The sequence below is a fragment of the Canis lupus genome, chromosome 1 (assembly GCF_048164855.1).
Source record: "Canis lupus baileyi chromosome 1, mCanLup2.hap1, whole genome shotgun sequence".
NCBI lineage: Eukaryota > Metazoa > Chordata > Mammalia > Carnivora > Canidae > Canis > Canis lupus.
Genome location: NC_132838.1, coordinates 14,517,023 through 14,538,289, shown reverse-complemented (window position 1 = coordinate 14,538,289; position 21,267 = coordinate 14,517,023). Strand labels below are relative to the sequence as shown.

Below are 21,267 nucleotides of genomic sequence, written 5' to 3'. Positions count from 1 at the left end.
GAAAAGTGACCTCGGCTCTGGTCACTTTGCCTTCACAGCCCAGCACCCTGTGCAAACAGGATGCTGCAGTGGGGACACCAGCCTTGAGATCCGGTCCGGGACTGGTCCCTTACAGGCTCTGCCTTTCAGCTCTTCTTATTTCAAACTGAGAAGGTGGACTGCCATCTCGAGGCCAGTGAAATTCTAGAATCTACTTCCCCTGTTTTTCAGGATTTGTTTTCCCTTTTCTCTTAAAATCTGAAAGAGAGCTTCTGCATTTAATATTTGCACATGGTTTTGAGGCTCAGTCCTGGACATGTCCCAGTCATGTTCCTTCCCCCTGGTGACATACACCAAATACCCAGTAATAGTACTTGGTGTCTGGAAGTCAATAAACACTACTCCTCCGCCCTGCTCCCCCCACATCCCCACTCTTGGGAGTCTGGGAACTGTTAGGTATGGAGGTCACATGACTGTAGCTTTAACTAAGCAGCAAGGAATATGCCCTATTCCACCCCTGCAGTCATACACGCTGTGGGGAGGTGAGGACGAGGGGGAGGGGTGGGTTCCCGACCAAGAACTCAGCAGCACTACACGCACATTTTAGGCTAGAAATAAGAAAGAATTTCCTGGCTGTAGGAACTGCCAAATCGTAGGGTGGATAACCAAGGGACGTTCCAGAATCTCCTCTAGAGATCTTTAGAAACCCAATACAACCTCACATATCAGAGACCATTTTTTGCAATCCTGCCTAGAGACAGAAGGACCTGGTGCCTGGTCGGCCCTCTTCCCAGGCATGGGGTCCAGCCTCTTCCCCTACTCTTCTCATTATTATATACACCTCCTGTCTATCTTCTTCCCCTTACTGCCAGCCCTCGGGCTTGTTTTCATGTGATCCTTTGCCTCCTCACACCTTTCCTTGTTGTTTTATGGAAAGCTGGTCAAAGGTCAGAGTTGCCCAATTACCCACACATAGTTCGGTGGTAGCATCAGATACCCAGGCAAAACAGAGCCATGATTCCAATTCCAGCCTCAACCCCAAAGCTGGATGGAAACGGAGAAAATTAGCTGTTGCTAACAATCCATTATAAATGAAAATAGGAGCCTCGTAATTGATTTTAAATAGATTTTTTTTTAAAGAATCGTTGGCCTTATTTCATGAAGAATACAGAGTTTCCAAAGCGTTCATTCCAGGGTTGGATTTTTTTTCCCCCTTTCTTCTGGCTTAAACCCCAAATGGCCAAGATCCGAGTCTGAATAAACAGTGTGGGTGGTGACCGTTCTGTGAGGCCCGGTAGAGGATGCAATCACTTTCTTCCTCGGTTCAGCATTAAATCATGTGAAACTAGCCCGATTGCGCCCCAGAACTTCTACTCACTAAAGGAGGGCCACATAGCAAGGGCTCTTTCTCTGCTTCTCGGGGAGAAAAAAAAAAATTAATTCTCCTAACTGCGAATGTTTAATTATGTATAAAGTTCATTGACCCCACAGGCGGCTGTCAGATGATCTTGCGAAGGCCTGTAAAGGCATCCCAGGAATGCAGTGATGTGGGCAGAAACCGAGTGGATTCATGCCACCGAATGCTTGAAACGGGACGGAATCTGCGGCCGTCCAGAAAGGCTCCAGTGAAAACAGGACTTCGGGATAATCAGTAATTTAATCTCACCTACGCATTTCGAGGCCTTCAAAAGTGAGCGTTATAAATCAGAAACTCAGGAAAGATCCCACAGGGAGGGGGCCCATGACGACGGGTGAAGTAATTCTGTTTGCTGGTTACGGCCGCAGCTGGCTGGAAGAGGCAGGCGATCGCGGTGTTTTTTTTCCCCATTTTAGAGGTAATGCTTTCTGACTTCCAGCTACCGACACGAAAAGACGACGACGATGAAGCAATCCCATTCATAAATACACCGTGGGGCTTGGAGGAGACGGCAGCGTCTCTGTTTATTTAGATGGTTTTGATAGAATACGGCCCTGGAGTGTGCCCCCAGTGACTGTGTCTTTGTCAGAAGATGCCCCGGAGCGTGTGATTCACACGCAAGGGCTGGACAGCCCCCTTCGGGCAAGCCAGGTGACCTTCCAGACTCTGTCCCCCTCCCACAGGTTCTCTCCCGGGCACACGCCTGGCTCCTGGCCCCCAGCCTATTGTGAAAGCCAGCAGTGGGAAATATTCGGAGACAGTGTGGTTTGGGCTTCTTGGGGAGGAGAGGCCACAGCCCCAGGGGACGCTGCGGTCAGGTGGCCAGCTCCAGGGCACTCTCCTACATAGACGCAGGAAATACAAACTCATCTGGCTTGGGGCTTCCTAAGATTAAAGTGACCTGTCAGGGGTAAGCTTTCAGTCCAGACAGGGTCTATGAGGCAAAATACAATCTTTTAGTGGAGAGAACTTCCCAGTGTTGTATTCCCAAACACAACTAAGCTGCACTCTCTCTGGCATCTTTATCGTCACGAGTATAGAGAATGGGTGGCCAGAGTTTGGCCAACAATTCTGCTCCTCTGATGGAAGCAGAATGGAAAGAGTCTCACTTGTTTCATTTTTAGCCTACCCTGAAATTCTTGGGTCCTTGAACAAAATCAGCCACTGAGCTTCTGAATGCACCCTTCAGGTCTGCCTTCAACTCTGGCTAACCCAATAGATAACAGATAGATAATAGATAATAGAAAAGCTAATCCAATAGATATTTGGAAAACATAAATAATACGGTAGGTACTATGGTCGATACAAAAATCAAAAAGGCACGAACCCTGCCCTCAAGCAGGTCAGAAATGAAGAGGCACACATTAATCCTGGGAGGGTTCAAGAAGCTTTCTGCACGCAATCTTCCCAGGGTGTGGTGGCATCTGACTCGCACTTTTACCAAAAGCTCCATGTCCTCTTGTTCACTGTGGCATTTTGGAGAGGAAAGAGGTATAACTCACTGAGTCATGATTATTCACTGCTGGGTTCTATAATTTTACCTTGTTTTTAATCCATCTGACATTTGAGTCTCCTGTCAAGATCCCTTTGTTAAGACCCAGACCATTTCATTCAGTGAGCAGTTAGTAAAAAAGAAAAAGAATTTCTTCTGTCTTCCCACCCTAACGAAGGAAGCCTTCCTTTAAATCTTAAAAAAAAAAAAAAAAAAATTTCTAGATATATGATTTCCCCGTAATTACAGGGGAAATATGCTTCCAGATAAAGAAATTTGGACACTAAGTAATATCTTAAATCACTTCCACCTTTTGGATACTACAATTTATAAAATTCCATGAAGGAAATGACTCTTACTTCTCATGAAGTTCCCGTTGGGAAATCGCTGAGAGCCACAGTTATGAAAGCGATATCCTCTGGCTGGTCCCAATTCCTTCCCATTGTCGGGGGCCTTCACCATCTTCGAATCACACAGCAATTTAATTATTTCTCATCTGTACCAGGTGTTGCAGTCCACCTGGTCAGTACATGTCTCTGTTACATTGTAAGTTCTTGGACATTAGGGAGTGTTTTATTCATCTTTATATTCCCCCAGAGTGTCTGTAACATAATGTCCACAAAAGCAGTGAGTAAATAAATATCACGGAAACGTCTATGGCATGGGTTGAAAAACTTTTTTTTAAAAGATTTTATTTATTTATTCATGAGAGACACAGAGAGAGAGGCAGAGACACAGGCAGAGGGAGAAGCAGGCTCCCCACAGGGAACTGGATGTGGGACTTCATCCCGGGACTCCAGGATCATGCCCTGGGCCAAAGGCAGGCACTAAACCACTAAGCCACCCAGGCATCACTGGAAAACTTTTTTAATAAAGGGCCACATAGTAAATATTTTAAGATATATGGTTTCTATCATAACTATTCAACTCTACTGTTATTATAGGAAAACAGCCCCAGACAATCCATAAATAAATGAGCATGGCTGTGTTCCAATAAAACTTTATTTACAAAAATAAGTAGCAAGCCAGATTTGGCTCACAGGTCATGATTTTTGAATCCCTGATCTTTGGTCTTTATCTCTGCCATAAACCTTAGTATATTCTCTAAATTTTCATATATTCCCTATGATTATCAATAATTAGATAAAGTACAGAAAATGTAGATATTTAATAGTTGTTTTCGAACTCCACATTAGTGAATCCACTTAAAAAAAAAAAAAAAAACAACCCACCAGGAAAGTACATACAGAAATTAGCTGCTACTCCAAATATATTTCATGTTCACTTATTTTATCATATGCCTTTAAAAGGAACAATTCTTATTCCTCAAAAATGGGGTAGTCATTTTGCCATTGACCTCATCATTATTGAGTAAACCTGATACAAGATCTCAGAGTTACTGGGTGAAGAGTCCAGTGCTGGGGCATGGTGAACTGGACACTTTCCTGGAAAGGGGGAATAAATGCACCTCCCTCATTCCTGCTCTTTACCAAATCATTTGGTCTGATTTTACTGCCAAAGGTTATTAACGCAAACGATACGTCCTCCTTTTTCTTGATGACCCTCTGGAAAACGTCCAGCTACAAAGAACACAACAGAAATCTCAAAAGCCCAGCAAACACACAGAGAAGTAAAGGGTAGCTACGAGAATTTGATGAAAACAAGATGTCCTAGCCTGTCACCCTGACCTGGTTTAAGAGTGCCCCACCCACCCTATTCTTTCCCTCCCTGTCCAGCCACCTTGGTGCAAAATACAATTTTTTTAAAAAGGGATGCCAGATCTGAACTGCAGTGGGAACTCAAAGGATACAAAATTGGAAGGCTGACTGCTTGATTTGGAAAAATTCAACCAGTTGTTTTCAAGGTAGGAGGAAATACAGAGCCCACAACATACAAATGAGCACCCACAGACATTCTTTGAGATGGGCTACTCTGAAGGTGTGGATCTTGAAACTGTCTGCCATCCCCATGGTATCATGAAACAGTTCTAGAGATTTCTTGTAAGAAAGAAAAAATGAAGAATGAGCCTTTCCGAGCCTCTCCTCAGCACCTAGATCAGGTTCAAAAAATCAGAAGGATCCTGTGCCTTAAGAAAATGAGAAACCACTGACTTGCAAATAGAAGTTACCATTGGGGGCTCAAAACACCTGAGTTCAAATCTACCACATTCGGGGCAACCCTGGTGGCTTAGCGGTTTAGCGCCACTTGCAGCCCGGGGTGTGATCCTGGAGACCCAGGATCGAGTCCCACGTCGGGCTCCCGGTGCATGGAGCCTGCTTCTCCTTCTGCCGGCGTCTCTGCCTCTCTCTCTCTCTCTCTCCCTGTGTCTCTATGAATAAATAAATAAAATCTTTAAAAAAAAAAATCTACCACATTCAACCTATGTGACATGACTTGAGGCAAATTATCTGACTTTATAGTAGCTTATCCTTTTTTTTTTTAAACACAGGGCTAAGGTATATATATATATATATTTATATACACACATATATATGAGAAATGTGTAGAACAGAGGACATACTCTGTATGTCCTAATTTATTTTACTTTTTTTTTAAAAAAAATATTTTATTTATTTATTCATAGGAGACAGAAAGAGAGAAGCAGAGACACAGGCAGAGGGAGAAGCAGGCTCCTTGCAGGGAGCCTGATGCGGGACTCACTCCCCGGACCCGGGATCACATCCTGAGCCAAAGGCAGACACTCAACCCCTGAGCCACCCAGGCGTCCCTGTAAGCCCTAATTTATTTCAACAAATGTTGAGAATCAATCACGTGCCTGTGTTCAAGAGTAGAAAATGAATTATGCCATAGATTCTGAGCATAAGGAGCAAGTGTCTGTCCCTTACTGCTCTTTCTGCAACACTACTGCACAACCATCCCCAGGTCCTCTCCTTTATTTATTCAATTTCCTACCCTTGTAGTCTTGCCTTATTATCACTCACTCCTCAGTGCAACATCCCCTCCTCCACTCTGCTACAAAATACAGAGGCCATTCTCGGCGTTATGCAGAATGGAGCTCTAGCCAAAAGCATCATGTACCCAAAGTAATATTATTTACACTGACTTAATTCCTATTTCATAAAATTTTGAACTGCTTATATGCCATGTGGCAATGGGACACAGGAGCTTCTTACCATCTTGACTTGGGGGTTGAAAAGACGTCTAAGAATCAACACAGGAGTTCAGAGGGGGATCATGTGGAGTAGACACTGAGAGGGAAGTATAAAGCTGGGGATGACTGTGATATGGCCAACAAGGCTGTTTACAATACTTAGGACAACTCCCTCCGTCTCCATTACAACAGTGCAGGTGACATTCCCCATAGGAAAAGCCACTGACCATGAAGTGTCAATGAATCAGCAACCTGCTGGGAAGGTTGTGTGAGCAGCAGAGGCAAGGCCTGAGGCCCAGGAGTAAAGGACAGAACTCGTTAGTCAGGATCCTCTTTTGCTTCCACCCCCAAGAAACCGAGCACTGGCATAAGGATGCAGAACACCTGATCTTTATTTCCTTTGAATCAACCTCTTGGGCTGTGCTGTGTGTACAGGACACAAACTACCAACTGAAGAGAAAAAAATAATGCATAAATCACAGGACGTATTGGATAGATGTTAAGTTCAATTTAACATTGAGAGAGATGCTCTTCATCTCTTCTGAGGCTCCATGAGAACACGATCTGTTTCTCTCTTCTGGTTTCCAGCTTCTTTCATACCAGAAACTTCTCCTTGAAATGCAAGATCTTTCAAGAGTCCATCTTGAAATTTCCAAAGGGTTCATGTAAGCCAAGTAAGTGGGCTCCTCTGATTAGTGTGCCTAGAACAGGTAAAGATGTCTTTTAAACCAGTCACTCACAAGTTAGCTGCTAAGGAGGGCTGCTACTTCAGCGTCAGGAGACAGGGCCATGTGGGTGTCTCCCGTCCATCCGTCCCTGGCAGCACTCTGGGCAAAGCAAACAGAAAATCTCGAGGAAAAAAAAGAAACTTTCAGAGCCCATGCTGGGCCCCTTCACATTCCTTTTTTAAGCATTACGAGCCTGATCCTAGGCCACAGATGCAGCTTTTGGATGTCAGAGGCAGCAGGCAGATGTTTTCTCTTAAGTCCGTTGTCTCTCCCTCAATCTGTTTATAGCTGCCTCCCTGTCAGCCTGCACCACCAGTTCTCACTGAACACACGTCCTAAAGCTTTCTTCCCGCCACACACAAAGGGGCAGTTCTCCGGTAATCTGTTCTCTCTTGCATGAGGAATGCACCCAGTCACCAGGTAACCCATTAACCCACTCCTGAGGTGTTCCCCAGCCATCTTCAAGAAATACTGTAGGAAAAGCCCTTGCATAGGGATTATGTTCCCGAAGTTGTATGGCATCAGAAAGGGTTTTGTTCTTCTTTTCTTTTTTTTTTAAGATTTTATTATTTATTCATGATAGACACAGAGAGAGAGAGAGGCAGAGACACAGGCAGAGGGAGAAGCAGGCATCATACAAAGAGCCTGACATGGGACTCGATCCAGGGTCTCCAGGATCACGCCCTGGGCTGCAGGCAGCACTAAACCGCTGCGCCACCGGGGCTGCCCGGGTTTTGTTCTTCTTAGAAGTAAACGACTGAGGTCACACAACTGGTATTGGCCTCTTCAGTGAACTGGGTATCACTGATGGGTCCTATGATGGAAGTCAGGGTTATTTATTCAAACCTGTGGGTTCTGCTTTTTTTTTTTTTTTTTTTTTTTTTGTGCTGGGCTTGTAGATGCATTCGTACAAGTCAGTCAGAGGATCTCTATTTGTAAGTCGGTTACAAATTCCACAGCAGGCAAACCAAGCAATAGATTTCAGAGACTTATCCAAGCTCCCGACAGATTCATCCAGGATATGATCCACCAGAGATGCAGGAGAATCTCTGAGGCTATTCCTCATACACAAAAGCGCCATGAAACATGCCATGAAACAAGGGGGTTTCTTGTTGGTGATGGAACAGTTCTGTATCCTGATGGGAAGGTGGTTACAGGAATCTAGACATGGGGTGAAGTCCACTCATCAGCCCACACATGAATGAATGCATGTAAGAACTGGTGAAATCTGAAGAAGCTCTGGAGATGTCACTCACATCAATTTCCTGGTGGTGGTAATGTATATACTATATACATTATACTCTAAGCTAGAGTTAGGCAAGCCGCTACCATTGGGGGAAGACAGATGAAGAGTACATGGGACCTCTCTGTGCTATTTTTGCAACTTCCTGTGAGTCTATATTTATTGCAAAACAAAAAGTTTAAAAAGTGGCACGACAAAGTTAGCATTTGTCTGGCAGTAGCTTGCCCATCTTAGCCTCACTACATTTGAAGATCTACGCTGCTTCTTTTTCTACTCACAGAATTTTAAAGCATTTCCTATGACCTTTCTCTGAGAAATAACATCAACCTATTTTCTCATCTGTACATCGTGGCCTCTCTGAATAGGAGGGCTGTTGGGAGGGGCTGAGAGGGATGATGGGTTCTGAATGGCTCACACCCGGCTCACCAGTGTTGGGCATCTCAACCAGCGTTCTGGTAAGACAGCACATTTCAGCTGTTACATGGGTATTCCTAATGACATAGAGGATTAGAGTAATCAGGTTCTAGCTCCAAGGGGCAAACATAAAGATAAGGCTATTATTAGCTAAGAAACAGGGAGGAGAGAGGAGGCTAATCCAGGCCAAGACTTTGCTCTTTTTTCTCTGTTTCCACAAGCTTCTTGCAGGACTTCTCATGGCTCTGCTTCATCTTACGCTTCATCTTACAGGTCTGGGGCCAAAGCAAGATCCCCTGTGACACTCAAGTCAAACCTGTCTGCCCGCCACCCCCCCCCCCCCGAAGTTGTATGGCATCAGAAAGGGTTATCCTTTTTGTTGTCTACCATCACCCTACCTTTTGCTTTACTCATTTATCAGCTGTATCTCTGCATTCAGGTATGAACTCCAGGAGCAGTTTGTCCCTTCTGTTTGCCAGTGTATCCCTAACACTGAGGACAGTACAGTGACTACTTACTGACTGGAGGGCTGAGAAAACAAGTAACACATCTCTAAAACAATGGCCATTAGACCATGGCAATTCTCAAACACACGGATCATTATAAATGACACAGTGCCTTCACTAACAATCATTCAGGCTGGTTTACATATGCCAAGGTCATTTTACGTTTGGCTAAGAGAATCAACAAGACAAAAATTTGACTGGTGGTTTATAATGGTAGCAGCTGAGTTCAAGAGCTATGGGAATCCCAATGAAAATACATTTCAGGGGTGCCTGGATGGCCCAGTTGGTTAAGCATCTGCCTTCAGCTCCAGTCATGATCCCAGGGTCCTGGGATCAAGCCCCATGTCGGGCTCCTGCTCAGCAAGGAGTCTGCTTCTTCCTCTCCCTCTGCTCATGCTCTCTCACTCGCACACATGCACACACTCTCTCAAATAAATAAATAAAATCTTAAAAAAAAAAAAGACATGATTCCTGCTGAATTTTCTGTCTGAGGTAAAAAGAGACAAGTAGCAGGTAAGTAGATAGACAGGGAGGCAGGAACAAGCATCTATCTGAATACACACACACACACACACACACACACACACACACTTTCTCATTTCCAAAGATGTAATGGGATCTTGATGTTTCCTTTACCCTCGTAAGTCAGCCTGCAGTGAATGGGGAATCCCTTGGCAGCAGACAGAAAAGCACTAGGGAGACAGGGCTGATGGGTATGGTGGCACAAGTAGGTAGAAAGGACACAGAAGGAGTCTGCCATGAGACACTGAGAATGTCCTGGATGATGTCACTGCCTCCACCATGTAGGCTCCTAAGGGTGGTGAGTGCTCAGGAGTGAGAGCTGCCCTGTCACCAAATCATCAATCTGGAGCTGTCTTTCCCTGGAGTAAGTCATGCCACTGTTCAAAACAGGAGAGGCTTTGGACAGCCCACTGCGCTCAAGGCATCAGAAGAAAACTCTTAAGGGATTGTGTTTTCAGATGTGGTGAAATGTTTTAAGTAAATGATCTGCATTAGTGAGGGGGAAAAAAACCACCCCCAAAAGACCCCTTAAAATCATGAGAATAAACACGAGGAGGCCAACGACCCCCTAACTTCAAAAGTATACTCGGAGCTGAGCAGCCTTCAGGCTTCTGACACCAAAGTCAGCCTATGCTGACTGACTCCCCTTCATTTCACGCTTCTCTTAAAAGAAAACAGGCCGGACTGTTTCAGTAAATAACAAAAGGTCAGAGAAATGCTACTCACAACATGAGCAAAATAACGGTGCAACCTGCCAAAATGTTTCCTAAGGCCTAAGAGGCAGAAAAATCCAGTGGTGAACTAGTCCACAGACCTGTGAGTGAGAAGGAAAGGTTCATCCCAGTAAAATGTGCCATCAGGCCTCTAGCTCATGTCCCATCAGTGAGAAATGAAAATATAGATTATGCTGTCAGGGTCCAGCCAACATTTAAATTCCGGCGTCCCTCATAAAGAAGCAGGTTACCTATGTGTGTAGTTTGTTTTTTCAGGTTTCTCTTCTTAGGTTATATTTTGACTTTGGAGCCAAGTGTCGAAATGGTGGTCAAACCACTACGCTTTTACTCGAAAGCAGAGCTCAGACTAAATTTGGTTAAATCCCCTCCTGAATGAAACTTCTGATTGGTTTCACTCCAGCCACCTGAGGTTGGGCACCATACATTCATTTTACCTTCAACACTTCTCGGAGGTGAACAGGATGAAAATACCATTATTAAGAGCTTGAGAGAGAGAGAAATACATTCAAGGCAGAAACCAAGACCCTTTGCCCTCAGGATATTGCCTCAATTGATTCTGTGTCCGTAATCTGCTGGGATATGGTCTTGCCAGGGCATTCCTTACTCTTAGCTTTGTAGACAACACCACACTTGAAGCCATGTCGCCAAACTTATTGCAAAGTCTGAATATCATTCATCTCTGGTTTCTATGGGACCTAGTAAGTGGTCAATGCTCAGCATATTCAGTGGGTTAAGTCAACAGTATCCATATTCTATATCATTCCTGGTTTAAACCTATAAAGCAGCATTTTGCTAAATATATCCCATGAAATACTAGCCTGATAAGATGTTATCTGGGTGCAAAATAATTCTGATTCCATGACAAAATATGTTTTAGAAATGCTTCTACAATTACCTACATTCCCCCATTCACATGCGCAGATGAAAGCTTCTGAGAAGTCTTGCTTTTGAAACCTCAGTCAGCATTTCCCAAATGATTTTCAGAAACTTTTTATCAATTAATACCTCTTACAATCCTGAGGAACAGGTGTTTTGTAGAGGACACATTAGGGAATGCTACCTTAGAGTAATTTCTGATTCATGGCTAATCTTTTCTCTTCTTTTTTAAAAAAGATTTTATTTATTTATTCATGAGAGACACAGAGCCAGAGAGCCAGAGATACAGGCAGAGGGAGAAGTAGGATCTCCGTGAGGAGCCTGATGCATGACTTGGTCCCAGGACCCCAGGATGACAACCTGAGCCAAAGGTAGATGTTCAACCACTGAGTCACCCAGGTGCCCCCATGGCTAATCTTTTCTAATCTGTCATTAAGTCTGATTGATTCTTCCTGAATTCACGATATATTATTATGGTCAATACAGCCCATTTAATATCCTATTGTTAGTTTCTTATTCTTTAACCTGTAGCTTCATGATATCATAGTCTCACAAAAGGTCAGGTCTGGAAGAGCTCTTAGAAATAATCATAAAGTTAAAAAAAAAAAAAGAAAAAAAGAAATAATCATAAAGTAAAGGTCAACCCCTGAGTTTAACAGAGTTGTTAACCAACACCTCTGCAGTGAAGGTACTGGCTTAAGATGTCAACATACAATACATTTAGCTCCCTAAAGGCAAGGGTGGTGTCAAGCACTTATGCTCTGCTTCCTATCCACACTGTGGACAGGAATTACCACAGTGGGCCCCAAGTGGGGAGGAGAAGGTAAGAGATGCCAAGGGAAGCCAGGGAAGGCCATACACATGCATCTTCATCCTCTCTCTTAACTCTTGGACAGCTCTGTGGGTCAGGTATTTGCATGACAAGGAAGCTCAAGACCACACAGTAAGCAGGTCTCTGTGCCAGGATTTGAGCCAAGAACAGTTTGACTCCAAAACACATACTCCTACCAGTGCATTCTATTCCTTAACAAAGAGGCCCTCGGTAAGAGCATGCCGAATCACAAATCAAACCAGGAATCTGCATATCTGAAATTGGAGAGACTATCATCACCACTGCAAGCAGAAACACAAAGTAAGCTTTTGCTTCCCATCAAAATATCCCATCACTTGTGAATGTGAAGAAGAGAGTAAATTTGAATTCACTATTAGTGAAATGAAAAGCTTCGACTGGTGAAAATGGAATTGAGTCAATCAAATAATGAGAACTAAATGCTGCTATTATTGAACATCACAAATAACATATTTGCAAAGTTTTGCATGACCATTCAATGTTAGAATTGATTGCTTCTCTTGTCAAGTGCTGACTCGCTTTGGTTATGCCTCAGGAAATCTGTGGTGGGCACAAGTTCAGCTAATATGATGATGACGGTGGTGGTGGCAGTATATTTTCATTTTATATACCAAGACATACACTGCTCAAAACTGCTGTAGTGCTAATGGTGGAAAGGAAGCTTTTTCCACATATAATCAACTGATAAACTATGAGAGTGTTCTTTTTCATATTCATCTGTCAGTAACCCAAATTAAAAAATTTAAAGTTCTTTATTTGCATTTTTGAGGTATTTTGAACACTGGTAAGTAGTTTTTTCCACTTAGTAGTGGAATTACTGTCTTTTGGAGAATTTCTGAAGCAACACATGGTCCCTAAGTCCAAGTAAAACATTAAAATGGCAGGAAGGGTGCTGTGGGTGGGGGGGCTCAGTCAGTTAAACATCCCACTGTTGGTTTCAGCTCAGGTCATGATTTCAGGGCTATGGGACTTGAGCCCCGCATCCAGCCTCCACACTTTGAGATTCTCTCGTCCTCCCCCTCTGCATCTCCCGCTTACAATTTCTTCTCTCTCTCAAATAAATAAATAAATCTTTTTAAAAAATGATAGAAATAAACTAACAACAAATAATAAGGGTCACAAACCCATGAATAATCAAATTAAATAAAATCCTGGCCTGGGAGGATTTATATTGCTCTTTATAATAATCAATTACTGTGCAACTCAGCTTACAGATAACATGAAGTTTCAATATTTGTAGAAGGAGGAAATTTTAATTTTAGTATTTAAGTCAAGCATGACTGTGTAACCTTAAAAAAATGACTAAGAAAAATATTTTATATCTGAATGCTGAGGCCAATTTTTCAGTCATCATTAAGATAGTAAACTTAAGCATTAGGTTTATCATCTGGAAATTAAAGACAAAAACAATTTATGTCTCTACCAATCTACCAATCTCTTAACCCTCAAATACCAGGGATGCTAAGTTTCCTCCCACCTCAAAACAGACACCAATGAGACTGTCATTCACTGAGATTTTGAGATGCAACAAAGAAGAGGAAATCTACAAGGAAACAGAACTGTAAAAATCTTGACCATTCCTGTCATAGCTTAGGGACAGAAAAATTACTTTTTTTAAGATTGCCTATGAATGTTATTTATTTATTGTTTATGTACCTCTTTTTTTTAAGCTTTTAAAAAAGATTTATTTATTTATTCTGAGAGACAGAGATAGAGAGACCAAGACAAGACACAGGCTCCTCCCAAGGAGCCCGATGAGGGACTCTATCCTGGATCCCAGGATCATGCCCTGAGTGAAAGGCAGACGCTCAACCACTGAGCCACCAAGGAGTCTCTCTCTTTTTAAAATTTAAATTCAATTAATTAACATATAATATATTTTTGGTTTCAGAGGTAGAGGTCAATGATTCATCAATCTTATACAACACCCAGTGCTCATGACATCATGTGTCCTCCTTAATGCCCATCACCCAGTTACCCCCGTCCGCCCCGCCCCCTCCTCTCCAGTGATCCTCAGTTTGTTTCCTATGATTAAGAGATGAAATCAGAAAAATTACTTTCAAGAATTAAAAACACCCACTGGACTTTTTCATTTGCTTCATTAACATCCCAACCTCCCTTTATGGATTCAGGGTCCTCATGTCCTAATGGGAGAGCTCTGATTGGACACTGCTTTCCTTCATCCCATATCCAAGTGAATGAGACAGGGTCAGTTCTGCAGAGGTTCTGCGTAGAGAAATCCACCAGAACTAGACCCAGACTAGAGCAGGAAGCAGGCAGAAATTAAGAAGGAAGCAGAAGAGGCAAAATAAATAGCTTCCCAGCATCTGCTGTTTCAGATCTGATTTTTTTTTTTTTTTTGTAAGTGAATGCACAGACAGCAGATACCAATTCTACAAACAAAAACATGAATTATTCCTGGGCTGAGTACAGTTTGGATTTGTTTCTCGTTTCCCTCACTGTGACAGAGAATAAGAGTAGCTGCCACTTCCATGGTGTTCAGGGCGTGCTGGGCACGGTTCTAAGCGCTTGCCTCCTATTAACGCACAGCAGCACTCAGAAGGAAGGCGTTATTTTAATTGGCACTCTGCAGATAAGGAAGAGGGAGCATCAAAAACCAGGCAGCAAAGGGTAGAGCTGAGGTCAGAACCTGGGCAGGCTGCTTGGGCCCACGCTGCTGAGGCCTGATGCCTGAGGACCAATTATGAAGTTAGCAGGGTTTACTATTCTGACGCGCTTGGATAAGACACAAATTCAAAGCAGTTAATAATCACTTCCCATATAAGAATACCTTTTGATATTCAGAAAAGGGTTAATATACTCTATGGTCCAACCTCTCTATCGCATAACTGGGGCAGCCTCTACTGGACAGGTCCCCCAAAGATGTCCCAGGGCTAGTTCAAAACCTCAGTGACAGGGGATCCCTGGATGCTTCAGCAGTTTAGTGCCTGCCTTCAGCCCAGTGATCCTGGAGTCCTGAGATCGAGTCCCACGTCAGGCTCCTTGCATGGAGCCTGCTTCTCCCTCTGCCTATGTCCCTGCCTCTCTCTGTCTCTCTGTCTCTCTCTGGGTGTGTGTCTCTCATGAATAAATGAATAAAATCTTTAAAAAAAATCAGTGGCAGGACAAACCTCTCCCAAAGAACATTAGCCGGTTACAGTGTAGATTTGGGGAGAAAAGTACATGAAGTGGTCAGGGGAGACTTCTGTTACAACAACTGGATGACTTCCTTTACATTCTAGATAGGAATAACTGAATAATTTAATTGCTGGAGTTAAAGGCTTGTCTGTTTTGAGGAAAATGAGATTTTTATTTGGGATTCCCCAGTATATTAGAAAGACGATTCTTAGTATAATTGTGGGCAAGAAGGAAATAATACACATATTTGTGGCTATGAGCAACTAACCAGAAAAAAAAAAAAAAAAAAGGAAAGAAACCGTCCGGACTTGCACAGTTCCAAAAACTGCTGAATGTTTTTCTTTTTTTTTTTTCCACCCAACTAAGTATTTCTTTCTTATCAAGGAGGCTTCATTTCCCACCTGTGCCTTTTACGTTCTTGAAATACATATAAAGTTAGTGTTTATTTTCTACCCGCTGAAAGCTTAAGTTATTCTTTGGGCTTTACTTTTAGGAGTCACAATTTGCTTGGCAAGCTTCGGCGTAAGAGAAAGCTTCCTTTTATGTACAGCAAACTCCTGACTATTTAGAATGTTTGCTTGGGAGATAAAGGGATGCCTGGTGGTTTTTCTACTTTATAACAATTACTATGTATGACATGACCAGACAAAAACCAAAATGTGCTCAAACTGAATTCCACCTTCCTTTGGCAAGTAGTGGGAACATGATCATCAATGCCAGTTTTTTAATAGTCCAGTGTTACTTAAAACTTCCAAAAAAAATAAAAAAAATAAAAAAATAAAACTTCCAAACATTTGTAGCATAAGCTAATACATACATTCAAATACTGGTTACAGAAAAGATGCAACATGTAGTCGTCCAAACCTTTGCATCGGATCATCCTTGGGCTTCACACTGAGTGTTAGGTTTCAGTAAATGAAGATCACCTCTTCAAGCTGGTGACCACAGGCACCAACCTGACAGCACACATGTAGTACATTCCCTGGATCTCAGCAAAAACCATCAGACAGGAACAACACACACTGAGGCATGAGGACTTCCAAAGGTCACATGAGAGCAGGTGAAAGAGGAGCAGAATGCAAAGCTATAAACCCGGGCCCTGCCTGTACCTGGATCTGGCTGGGGACCCCACTGTTGAGTGTGCAGACCTGAAGAGCATGTGGTTGCAGGTCTGATTCCTCTTATGGGCATTTAGAAGAAGCAAGTTACATACAATAGGAAGGTCTAGTCCAATCCTTGACTTCAGGTGATTAATATCATGTCCCCCCACTTTAGTGGTGGCATGGAGAAGGTCTAAAAGAGCTGAGTGACACAGAGCAGTATAGGCTAGCACAGGTCACCTTTTCCAGCTCCATAAATTAGAGGGGACTCATTTCTGGAGTGTGCGTTACTGGTCACGAATGAAATAGCATGGCAGTGTGGACAGCTGTATCTAGACTATTACTTCTAATAAACAGACCAAACTCAGCCATGCTGAGGGTGCAGAGTGCCCTTCCTACTCTATCAGAGCTGGACTGGACCCTAGAAGGACAATAGCATCCAAACCTCAAGGGACAAGACTTTTCTGCACTTCTAACTGGAAAGCCAATGTGATCTACAGACCATTCAGTTCTTCAAAAGCCAAAGCGGCTTGGTATGAATCCTGACAGTCGGAGAATATGGACACAGAGAAGCCACTTACTAGCCAGGATAGGTGATGGGCTGCACTTCCTTTTCTTGCTTTGCAACTGAGTTGCTGATTAACTTAGGCTACTGGCTTCTTAATTTTGGATTTCCCCTGTGTAAAAAACATGGGAAGACAATGTCTAACTACCTCTCAGGGATATTGCAAAGATTACCTAGTTAATGTTTTAAACCATGTGGTACTAGGACAGCACCATTTGCTACATATTGCCATCATTAAAATCATCCATAGTTGGTTACAGGCACACATACATTTCTTAACAAAGGAGGAAGGAAAGAAGGAAGGAAGGAAGGAAGGAAGGAAGGAAGGAAGGAAGGAAGGTAGGTAGGTTGGTTTTGAAATCCAAAAGTTTGACTAGCACTGCCTTAGAAGAAATTACCTGCTGTTAAAAACTCATAAAGAGGGATCCCTGGGTGGCGCAGCGGTTTGGTGCCTGCCTTTGGCCCAGGGCGCGATCCTGGAGACCCTGGATCGAATCCCACGTCAGGCTCCCAGTGCATGGAGCCTGCTTCTCCCTCTGCCTGTGTCTCTGCCTCTCTCTCTCTCTCTCTGTGACTATCATAAATAAATAAAAAAATTTAAAAAAAAAAAAGGAAACTCATAAAGAATAGACACACGTGGGTACTGTTTCATGTGACTGAACATTTCCTAATAAGACACAAAGCTTCGTTTCCATATGTAATACAAACAGATTTCAAGTTGTACTAATAAATCGAGTTTCCAAACTGCTACAAAAGTATGGTGCCATCTAAAATTAAATGCAATATAGATTCTAAAGTACTCTACAAACATACATTATACTGTCATTCTTCAAATGGCAGAAAGCATTTTAATTAAAACCCAGAGGGCATACAAGGAATTATAACCCAGCAGACATCGGCATAATAATAAAGAATGAAAATACCGTTTATTGGTTTTCCACTCATAGATCCTATCTACAGAAGCTACACACAAATATTGATTCTGCATCTGAAGACAGATGACAGAGGACTGAACCACTCAGGGAACCAGGAAGAAACCAGGTATGACTGGTCCTGGCAGCAGGTTCTGGAAGCTGGAAGGTGAGGCATCAGAAGTGTTGATGTTCTTGTTTTTAATGGATAATTAAGTGATGCTCTCTGAGGTTAACAGAGTAATAAATGAAGTGTCAAGAATCTGTTTGAAATTTATGCAGAGTCTTTAAGGGAAGGGGCTGAGAAGCCTGATAGAACCACAGGGAAGAAGCTCAAGGCAGAGATGGGGCTGAACAAGGATGAGAAACCTCCTCTGCCCTAGTACAAAGCAGCAAAGCCAAGTATTTATAAGCTGAGAAACAGTGCTGTTACGGGCTGAATCGTGTCCTCTCCCCAAAAGATACATTCCAGTGAATGTGACCTTTGTGGGAATCAGGGTCTTTGCAGTCACCAAGTGGAGATGAGGTCACTGGGGTGGGCTGTCATCCAATATGGTTGGTGTCCTCAGAAGACGAGGGAAATGCCATGTGAAGATGAGAACACCCTGGAAGAGCAGTGTGGGACAACAGATGTAGAGCTGGCGTGATGACCTACAGGCCAAGGAATGCCAGGGATGGGCAGCCACTGCCAGAAGCCGGGAGAGGCAAGGTAAGTCCTCCGCTGGAGCCTTCAGACGAGAGAAGAACTATTGCTTGGAAGCACCCAGTTTGTGGTACTTTGTTACCTCCCCCTGCCCAAAGGACTAGTACACGTATATTATTTAAAGATATGATGGTATAGGAAAAATTAGAGAGGGTGGCAAAACATGAAAGACTCCTAACTCTGGGAAATGAACAAGAGGTAGTGGAAGGGGAGGCGGGCAGGGGGTTGGGGTGACTGGGTGACGGGCACTGAAGGGGGCACTGGACGGGATGAGCACTGGGTGTTATACATATGTTGGCAAATCAAACTTCAATAAAGATATGAGGGTAATCACCAAGAGAACTCTGAAGAAGGGTGGGAGGGTTGGATGCTGCCTCTGGGAAGTGGGCCAGAGAGGGAAGAAGAGCAACGCAAGGGCCGCTATTTTTCATTAAACGCCTTCCGGACTATTTGGCTTTCTGCCATACACATGTGCTACTTTGATCTTAAAAAAGTGTAAAGAAAATATCCATGTGATGTCATCAGAGCAGCCTGGTCAGCTTTCTCCGGAGCCAGTGCTGAAGACCCTGAGCACTGAAGACCACCTTCCCCAGCTGGCCCCCAAGCCCGCCTCCTCTGCTCCAGGGGACACCTCCTGGACACTGTCCCCCTGACAGGGACAGCTGGAGCCAAGCTGGGAGGGAGGGAGCTGGGGCAGCCCAGCAGCCCAATGTCTGTGGCTCACACTCCCTTGGTCTGCGTCCCAACATCAAACACGAAGTAGTTTTGAACTTTTGGTGGGTTTATATCTTGATGATGGCAATTCTTCCTATTGATTCAGATGATTAAAAATCCATTGTAATGAAAACAGAGGATGTCAGGGAGCTTGTCACTGGCTTCCTTTGTAGATTAAGATGCAAAATAGTGTCTGACAAAGATTTCGGTGATTAGGTGATGCATTATCTGAAAACCTCACAATAGAGCTTAATCACAAACTTAGCTCATCAAATTTTATTTAACCCACACAGAGGAAAGCTAAGTGCTCCCCCATGGGCTGGATCAAGTATCTTCGATCTGTGGTGCGGGCTGTGACTCTCCCGGCTGGAGGAAGTCCCATGCCCTCTGTTCACTCTAAGAAGAATGCTCACATTGAGCCCAGCAGCCTGTAATGCTGCAGCAAAATGTGTTGTCACCTCCCACATGAACGGGCCTATTGATGACTGTGGGGAATCCAGTTCAAGGGCACCAGCCCCCACCACAGAAAGAGCAGGACAGTGTGATCGTGTTCCCAGCATGCCCTGGGACAAGAAACAGAACGCAGCACACAAACGCAGGGTGTGTGTGTGTGTGTGTGTGCGCGCGCCTGCGCGCACACACTGAGGACCTTTGCTTAGCTCTGTTTGCACGCAGCTCCCCACGGCAGCTGGGGAGCACCTAGCACTTGCCGGGGCTGAAGCCGTGCCAGGTGGATGCAAACTGAATGAATGGTCTCACATGGATGAACACGCAGGCAGCAGAACAAAGGGGCAGCATTTTATCAGGAGGGGAATCCTGATTGTAGTTGATGCACTGCCCAAGGGGAGACAGTGTGCCTTTATTTTCATCCCAGCCTTCAGTTTCTGTGGGTGACACCTCACAGCCACCCAGGGGGTCACCTTCCCAACCCACCTGGATGTCAGACATCCAGACTCAGCAAGTGTTTTCCCTTCTGGGTTGCAAGTGGCAAGGTCACCTAGAATGGCCTGCCAAAGACAAGTGTGAACTGTGCCCACGGGAGAGCAAGTCACAACTCACAAAAGCCACCGAACATGGGGATCTATACTCAACCCAAAGAACAGAATGGTTCGACTTTTATTATATGACCTTTCAGGGAACTCTCTCCCGCGCTGCAGACAGGAGAGAGTGTGGATCCTGTGAATGTGGCCAACTGCATTCAAGTGCACACATCTGCTTTCTAATTGTCTCAGTTACCATTCCCCGGAGCTGGCCTTTTCTCCTTTCTTGCTTTTAAAGCATCACCTCTCAACATATCGTGATGAAAACCAAACGCTTAGACTCAGATGTTCCAGAAACCTGATATATTAGATGTGCTTTGATCGTGCCTGGCTACTTCTCATCTGCTTTGTTCTTGGTCATATTACTATTGCTGTAAACAAATTCTGTCCTATTAGCTATGGGATAAGTCTAGCGAGTCTTCCCCTATAGTACCTAACAATGGGCTGTCTCCTTTTTCTCATTCCATACATACACACATATGCACGCACACGGACGCATACAAAGTGCAATGTATCATGTGAGGACACAGGCAGAGTTCCCTAGCAACATAACTAAAACCATGCCAATACCCTCTGGATCTCCAAGTTCTGGATTTATTATGTAAATTGTTTAACAGGCACATGATTGAGGGCTTCACCTCATTTTACCAAAAGAGATTTTAGTTGCCAGTTGGATAGAGCTTTCTGACATGACAGGATACCTCTGCAAGGAGCTGCCCATTCCAGGCCAGGCTCACCTGGGTCAGGCATCCACAATGGCATGGATCCCAAAGGGACACAACCAGGCTAGGATGGCCTTAATCCTTAGGAACGAACATAATGTAACTTCTTAGGGGACAGATTTATAACTAATGAGGCTCCACATTATGTCACAAACTTACTAGGGAAAAGGGAGACTATTTCTGAAGGTGTCCAGCCCATTGGTTTTGACAATTAAAAAAAGAATAAGCCAAGAGCCTCCATCTCCTCCCATTTCCCTGGCAGAGGATGGGGGCTGTTTAAGCAGGAGAAGTAAGAGGAACAGTAACTGTATGAGCAAGAAGAAATAAAAGAAAAAAGAAAAATAAACACGGGCTGGATCAGAAATTTAAAAAAAAAGTCAAAACAAGGAGCAATGATCTTTTGATAAGAGTGGTCTTACATAATACAGCACCTGTAACACTTAAAGCCACTTTGCACTACAAATCACTTTTCCACAAAGGATTAAAAGAAGCAGAATGAAC

General features: G+C 43.7%; 1 protein-coding gene across 4 annotated transcripts in view; it reads right to left on the bottom strand.

Annotated features, from left to right (window-relative positions):
• BCL2 (BCL2 apoptosis regulator) overlaps nt 1-21,267 on the bottom strand; it is a 169,873-nt gene that overhangs the window by 96,776 nt on the left and 51,830 nt on the right. Inside the window, exon 3 of one of the 4 annotated variants that reach the window (XM_072821372.1) lies at nt 6,343-6,701. The exons of the other annotated variants lie outside the window; for them this stretch is intronic. Within the exon in view, the coding sequence (XP_072677473.1) occupies nt 6,693-6,701 (9 nt within the window). The 3' untranslated portion in view covers nt 6,343-6,692. Of the gene's footprint in view, nt 1-6,342; nt 6,702-21,267 lie in introns of those variants that run through there. 4 annotated transcript variants of the gene reach the window in all.